This window comes from Pyrus communis, chromosome 12 (genome assembly GCF_963583255.1).
Source record: "Pyrus communis chromosome 12, drPyrComm1.1, whole genome shotgun sequence".
In the NCBI taxonomy this organism is placed as follows: domain Eukaryota; kingdom Viridiplantae; phylum Streptophyta; class Magnoliopsida; order Rosales; family Rosaceae; genus Pyrus; species Pyrus communis.
Window position 1 is genome coordinate 13,946,081 of NC_084814.1, and position 7,974 is coordinate 13,954,054.

The 7,974-nt window shown below is 40.3% G+C and overlaps 2 protein-coding genes across 2 annotated transcripts; one reads left to right on the forward strand and one right to left on the reverse strand.

Annotated features, from left to right (window-relative positions):
• The first annotated feature begins 3,263 nt into the window (after positions 1–3,263).
• LOC137711672 (protein DETOXIFICATION 49-like) lies at positions 3,264–5,197 on the forward strand. The gene has a single exon (XM_068450934.1). It carries the CDS (start codon positions 3,512–3,514, stop codon positions 5,039–5,041), a length of 1,530 nt encoding a protein of 509 aa, XP_068307035.1. The 5' UTR covers positions 3,264–3,511; the 3' UTR covers positions 5,042–5,197.
• Positions 5,198–7,072: 1,875 nt separating this feature from the next.
• On the reverse strand, positions 7,073–7,690 carry LOC137710033 (probable amidase At4g34880). Its single transcript, XM_068448995.1, has one exon. The coding sequence runs from the start codon at positions 7,688–7,690 to the stop codon at positions 7,073–7,075; it is 618 nt and encodes a 205-aa protein (XP_068305096.1).
• Positions 7,691–7,974: the final 284 nt, after the last annotated feature.

Consider the following 7,974-nt stretch of genomic DNA (forward strand, 5'->3'; position numbering starts at 1 on the left):
GAGCTCCTTTGCTTCCCTTTTCCCATTATAGGATTTGGGTTTAAAGGAGTCGATTACCTTGGAGTCCAACGCCTTGATTTCCCTCGGCCCTTGCACGAATTGCTTCACGACTGCTTCTTTACAAAACGCCACATCTCCCTTAAGTTCCCTTGTGTCTTTTATCTCTTCTTGAAGCGCCACAAACCTTGCCTCTATGTTGTCAAGGTGAACCTGGACTTCCCTCCACATCTTGTCTGCCATGGTGTTGAGGGCGCCAAGGAGCTCATCTCGTAGCCCTTCCACCAAGCCACGCAGTTCATCCTTACCATTGTCCACCATGGTTTGGATTTCCTCCTTGTCGACAACGTCCTCATCAAGTCGAGTATTGAACTCGAGTATGGTTCGTTCCACCTTCTCGAGTCGCTCCTCTATGGTCTCCATCGATGCTTGCAAGTCTTTTAACTTTGGCTTGCTCTTGGCAACGTCTTGGACCTCGGCAGTACGCTCCCTTAGATCGGAGACTCCGGACACCATCTCTCCACTTGCCATATCCTACTTTCCTTCAAGTGATTCACGAACTAGGCTCTGATACCAGTTGTCACGGGATGACTCTTTAAGCCTTCCGCCCGTGCGGCAGTTAGACTTGAATACCTCGATGAACAAGCTAAGTAAGCCTTCGAAGCCTCGCTTCCCCAGATTGAATCACAAAGAAAGCTAAGATAGCTTGGAGAATGCTAAAATCACTTAGAAGATGGGAGAAAAGAAGCTTTGTATTGAAACTTAGGAGAACTTTACAATTGCTTACAATTCTTGGATGCCTTGACCAAATGGCCTTGCCTCCTATTTATAGGCCTAAGTAACCTCCTCAATGGAGGGTTTTAGAATTCCCTACTTACATCCAAAAATATCTAGTATAGTTCTAGATACAACTTGCCTAGTCTAGATTGTTCTAGGTGAGGCTTGAATTTGTACACTTGTGTGGATTGTTCCGGAATGCCCTAGATTATCTTGAACACTCCGCCATGTTCTTGATTTTTCCAGGAGGTTCCAGAAGCTTCTATGAAGACAAGGCTTTATGGGCTTAGATATATGATGTCTTGGGCGTTTTCTTTTGTTTGTAACATATGGCCCGTGACACTGGGAAAAACAAGGAGTTGAGAGAGATGTTGAGCACACGATTTTTTATTTTTTCTGAAACAAAGGAAGAGTTTGTATTGATGTGAGATTTAAGTGGACAATGTGAGGTGTTTGTAAAGAGTGTGCAGTGTGAGGGGTAGCATTTGAAAGCATGTGGTGTTTATTAAGATAAATTTTTATTCATTAATAGCAAATAAATAAGCACAAAGAGAAGATAGCATACATATATTTGGGCCTCAATGAAATATTGTCGGGGATTTCAACCCATTCGAAAGAAAATGAGTGTATCAAGCATGCGGGGTCTAGTCAACAAAATATAAAGTGTGAATAAAACAGTCCAAAAAATTAACTATACCTAGTAATTAATATCCCATTTCTAATTTTATTTAATCTAACAACTAACATCCTTATTAAGTTAGGCTACGATTTATAAAAACTAGTCTCTTGCCACTCACGCATGCGTACGCATGTGGCAATTGACTCTTTTTTATTTATTTATTTATTTTTTAAATTTATTTATTTTAGATATTATTTTTTATTAAAATATATTTTGAAAAATAATGAACGTAACGACCCACAGTCCCACTATGTAGTTTATATACTAACAACAACTCTTGATAGGCAACATTCACTACCAAAAAATAAAAAATCACCAAAAAATAAAAAATCACACTAGACGAACAACATCTATTGTCTAAACACTAATTTCCTCTAGGAAGCCTTTAGCCAACGGAGGTTCGTCAAGCAAGATTAGTCAGGCAAAATGTGTCACGCGAACCCTTGAACGATGAAAACACAATTCCTTAGGCAAAAAGTAGCTAACCCGATGAAAATGTTGAAGATAGTTCCTAGAAATAAGCTGAGGAATATTGTAATTGATTGACATTAGTTTCCTTTCTTTTCTGTATGTATAGCAAACGTAATTATAGGGGCACAGATCCTCTCCGGATTTGAGCCTAGGGATCAATAGATTCAGGTCATTGAAATTAGATCCAACGGCTACAAACAGGAGGCCTCCCTAAAAGTTATAATAATTGTAACCGTTGGATCAAATTTCAATGGCCCGGATCTATTGATCCCTAGGCTTAGATCCGGAGAGGATCTGCGTCCTAATTATAGGAGATAGTCTAGGATCCTAATTGATCCTATCCTGTATAAAGATGTAATAGATGATACAGAAATCAATTTCACCAAATATTTTTCCTATATGGTACAAGAGCAACGATGTTGGTAACCTAGAGAAACCTTAGCTGTCACCATGGGAGACGACAATGACAACTCAAAGAAACCAACTCAATTGAGCATGGCTTCCAAATTTGACCGTCCCAATCACCCACTGTATCTTCATCATTCAGATCAGCCTGGGTTGGTACTTGTATCACAACTCCTAATTGAGGATAATTATAACACATGGAGTCATTCTATGACTATGGCCTTGATAGTCAAAAACAAATATGGTTTTGTTGATGGGTCAATCAAGAAACCAAGTGAAGAAAACGTTGATGAATTGCAGCAATGGAAATGCTGCGACAGACTGGTCAAAACTTGGTTATTGAGTTCAATCTCCAAGAAGATTGCAACTAGTATGTTCTACTGTGATGGAGCACAAGCAAGAAACCCTCACTTAGAAGCTTCACTCTCAACTTCCCTTTCTTCGAAATCCGAGCTCAACCCAGAGCTCAGTGGCTCTCTTGGCATGCCTCTCTTCCAAATGACAAAAAATGATACCATGAGCTGGGGGTTTTTATCATTTATATGTGGATATTTTAGTAATTACGGTTTTGTGCATGGTGTGCATGGCTAGTTTGTCCTATTTCTATCCCAAAATTAAGAAAAAAAGTTACTTTTGTCTATTTCTCAAAAAAAAAAAAATACAATTTACTATTGGTAAATAATTACACACGTGTTATAATTTGTATCACAATACAACCTAAACTTTGTCTTGACCAAAAGTAACCTCAACTGGAAACGTTGTTCATGCCTTTTAATAAATTGAGTAGGAAAAATCGTTAATAGTATGTTTGACTCGTAGTAATAAGGTAGACAAAAATTGACCCTTTAATTGAGGTCATCACATTCACTTCTTTTGGTCCATTTGGAATTTGCAACTGAATGGTATCCCTGTTGAGCCTGCAGACGCCCCAACATTGTCATCAAGCTTTGGTCATAAAAAGACGCTTGAAACTCCCAAGAATTTCAGTTGGAACTTGCTCTGTATAATAAGCTCCAAAGTCTTTCTCTATTTCTTTTTCATTTTTTTCTTTTCCAGGATGGCCGTCCAAAAGTCCTGAGTTTTTGTTTTCTTTTCATTCCTATAAACCTCTCTAAACCTCCCCTTTAAATCCCATACATCCTTCCGCACATACCCAATTCAGCAATCCCTCTCTCTCAAACAATGGACAAATTAGCTCCCTTGATCCCAGAAAGCCCAAAACTTGAGCAATACAACCAAAATCACCATAAAACCCACCTCTCTCTGGCTCTCATCGAAGCCAAATGCATAGCCAACATAGCTTTCCCAATGGTATTGACAGGTCTATTACTCTACTCTCGCTCAATGATCTCCATGCTCTTCCTAGGCCGCCTCGGCGAGCTTTCATTGGCGGGTGGCTCGCTTGCTATAGGCTTTGCCAACATCACAGGCTTTTCTGTTCTCTCTGGCCTTGCCATGGGGATGGAACCCATTTGCGGCCAAGCTTACGGGGCCAAAAGATTCAAACTTTTAGGCCAAACCCTGCAGAGAACAGTCATTCTTCTTTTCTTAACTTCAATCCCAATTGCGTTTCTGTGGTTAAACATGAAAAGAATTTTGCTTTCTTGTGGCCAACAAGATGAGATTGCAACTGAGGCTTATTCTTACATTCTGTACTCTCTTCCTGACCTCATTGCTCAAAGCCTTTTGCACCCCTTGCGAATTTATCTCCGAACTCAATCCATAACCGTGCCTCTCACATTCTGTGCAGCTTTGGCTATTCTTCTTCACATTCCCGTCAATTACCTTCTTGTTCATGTTCTCAATCTCGGGATCAAAGGCGTGGCGCTAAGCGGGGTTTGGACTAATGTCAACCTCGTAGGGTCATTGATTGCTTACATTGCAATCTCGGGTGTGTACAAGAAAACTTGGGGTGGTTTTTCCAAAGAGTGCTTCAAAGGGTGGAAGAATCTAATGAATTTGGCCATTCCAAGTTGTATCTCGGTTTGTTTAGAATGGTGGTGGTATGAGATCATGATTTTGCTATGTGGTTTGTTGCTTAACCCTCAAGCAACAGTTGCTTCAATGGGAATTCTGATCCAAACCACAGCTTTGATATACATTTTCCCATCTTCTTTAAGCTTTGGTGTGTCAACAAGGGTGGGAAATGAGCTTGGTGCTAACCGCCCAGAAAGAGCAAGACTTGCAACAATCGTAGGCCTATCTTATAGCTTCATATTGGGATTTTCAGCATTGTTGTTTGCCGTGACTGTGAGGAACATTTGGGCCAGCATGTTCACCCAAGAGTCGGAGATCATTGCATTGACATCAATGGTGTTGCCAATTATCGGCCTATGCGAGCTCGGAAACTGCCCACAAACAACAGGTTGTGGTGTTTTGAGGGGAACTGCTAGGCCTACATTGGGAGCAAACATAAACTTAGGTTGCTTTTATCTTGTGGGAATGCCTGTTGCTGTGTGGTTGAGTTTTTATGCAGGGTTTGATTTTAGAGGACTTTGGCTTGGTCTTCTGGCAGCCCAAGGCTCATGTGTTTTGACCATGTTAATTGTTTTGCTTAGAACCAATTGGGATCTTCAAGGCCAGAGAGCCAAGGAGCTCACAGGAACTTTCACCATTGATGGCGATGATGATTTTCAAGATATTGATGAAGCTAGTGAGTCTTTGAGTCCATCACCAAACACACAAGAATGCAACAAATTATCACTGGTATGACTGTAATCATTGACCGATTGTTGATGTGAGTTTTCTGTTGAGAAACATAGTAGTATCTGCTTTGGGAGTTTTGAGGCAATTTTGTTTCTTTCTTCAAAAAGAAAACCAATTCTATAGTAAATGACATTGAGAATTTTTTATGAAGGGATATTTTGTAGAACCAATGTTTCTTCTTTTGACAGATTCGGAAGTACCATGCTTTTGTTCATAATTGTTTAATTATGTGGTCACATGGGTTTAGTGGGATTAATTTGTTTTATTTAAGGTCTACTAATTAATGGGAAATATAAAAGGATCAATGTTGTTTTTAGTTTCTTATCTTGTGGCGATTTGTTTTGTCTTTTATGAACTTAAATGTTTCAGAAATTTTAAATTTTGGGTTCTAATTTCTAACATAAGTGGGTACGGATGCGTTGCCATATGACTGCCAACTTCATACCCCAACCTCTCATTTGTGCTATACCATTTTCACACTAGCTTTTTCTTTCATTATTTTTGTCTGCCAAATATGTCAAACAAATATGAAGTGATATGTATGCCATGCCACATATGAAGTTTTCTAGTACCTATTTGTTGGAAGTTTGAATGAAAAGTAGAAAGTCTTTTTGTCCCACTTGATGAAAGGTTCAACACCAGTTTATAAGCATATCCAAATATAACTTAGTAAATTCACCAATGTGAAAGCTTCTATCTGTTCATACTGGTATCCAATTCATTACATTACAGTTTAGAAGCATGAAGAAAATTGAGGCTTTGGCCCTACCAACATACACAAATACTAAGTTGCACAGACACGAGCACACAGATACTGTGACACACGACATGGCAAATCTCACAAAATAAGAACAAGGTCACGGCCAGCGATTAAAACAATAAGAAATATTACATATATTAAGATATTATAGGATTGAGTTTGAGAAGATAAACCCTTTGGCACTACTCATTATACGTGAACAAAACTAAACAACATCTAATTTAAATTATGCACACGCAATCAAATTAATCAACAACTATTATCTATGCAATAGACATAGTCAACCAAAAATTCAAAATACACAAAACCCAATCAAAATATGCAATGCCCAATCCAAATGTGCAATGCTTAGTTTTGGAGTCCAGGAGGAGTCATGTCCCGCGCATAGGAATTAGGATGCGTATTGCTAGATCATGTCCTGCGTTGCTGCTCCTTCATTGTTGTGCTACTGCAATGCCCAATCAAAATGTGCAATGTTTAATTTTGGAGTCCAGGAGGAGTCATGTCCCGTGCATAGGAATTAGGATGTGTATAGCTAGATCATGTCATGCGCTGCTACTCCTGCGTTGTTGTGCTGCCGCAATGCCCAATCAACTAGCTAGTTGCCTACTAGTTGCTAGATGATGTGCAAGTGCGCGTAGGATGCGGAACCAAGTGGCCAAAGGGAGTTAAGGAACTGAAGAGAGAGAGAAACCGGAGAGACGAGAGGAGGCGGGGTCGCTTCGAAAGAGAGGAAGAAAACTGAAGAGGGAGACGCCAAATTAGAGAGAAAGAGAGGACTGAAGTTAAGTTGAGGTCGGGGAGCTTTTAAGTCTTAGTTTCTATATTTCCAAAACTGCCCCAAAATGTTTTTGAAATTTACAAAAAAACCCATGTTTTGACCGTGTCCAAATCATGTCCGGGGCGTGTTGGCGTGTCCGAGTCCAACACTCTGACACTTCAAGGTTTCGAAGCCTCCGTGCAAACTTGCACAAATGTACTTAGGGCCTGTTTGGGAGTGAGGTGATTAAAAAAAAAGCTACTATGAAAAAAAGCTATGAAAATTTTTGGTGTTTGGTAAACTTTGAAAAACAGCTTTGTTTCAAAGTTGAGAGTGAAAAAAAGCCCAAAACCAGGAGATGACAAGAAGCTGCAATTTGCAGCTTCCAAAAGCAGCTTATTTTCACCCACACACGGGTGAACAGTGTACATGTTTAATGAAATATGAATAACCCAAAACTGCCCTCCCTTTCCCTTCACCTACGCTCTCACCTTTCCAGAGCTCTCTCGCACGCTCTTCACCTCAGAGCTCTCTTGCATAATCCAAACCAGAGCGATCTCTCTCCTTCTCTCGTTCTCACCACACCCTGGCCGCCTCTGGCACTCCATCTGTACGGCGCGGAAAACGACCGGATATACGACCACTCGCTCAAGCTACCCTTCCCCAGAATCACAGCCCCAGAGCTCCTCAGCTTCGCCACAACCCCGGCATCCCTCGGAACTTTGGAACCCAACAGCGCAAAGGAGCCGACGGTGGTGTTAAGTTTGTCCTTGGTGCCAATGTTGTCCTTGAGCAAAATGGGAATCCTGTGCAGCTTCGGCAGTGCTCTGGTTCTGGCTGATGGGTTCGATTCCCATTTCCAACGTTGTTCGTCGGCGGAATCGGCTTGGGAAAGCGCATCTGGGTTCACCTCCAGGACCCCTCTAAGGTGGCTGTTGAGGGTTTGGATTCTGTCCAGGTAGAACTGAACCAGTTGCCGTGAAGTCAGAGTCTTGAGCTTGAAAGCGATCTGGAGGTCGTCAATGGTGGATTCTTCAATTGGGGTTTCGGACCCAGATGAGATTTTGGATTGAAGAATTAGAATAAGAAACGAGAGGAGAGAGAAAAGTCTCTGCCTTGAATTGGTGGTAGCCATGGAATTGATGAAGGCTAAAAATTGATGGGTTTTTTTGCCATTTAAACAAAGGTTGTTTGAAAATCAATATTTTTGCGATTTCATTTGTTTATTGTTCCGGGATAAACAAAGTAGTTTGTCATACTAATTAATATTTAAGATAAAGTTTATAAATATTTTTCTTCTAAAAATAAAATATATTTAGTAATTCACTTTTATTTGTTAAGAAAATTAAATTAATAGCACATCTAGTAATATACCCTTTTTGGTCATTTCACACAGTCACAGCTGTTTTACAAAAAAGT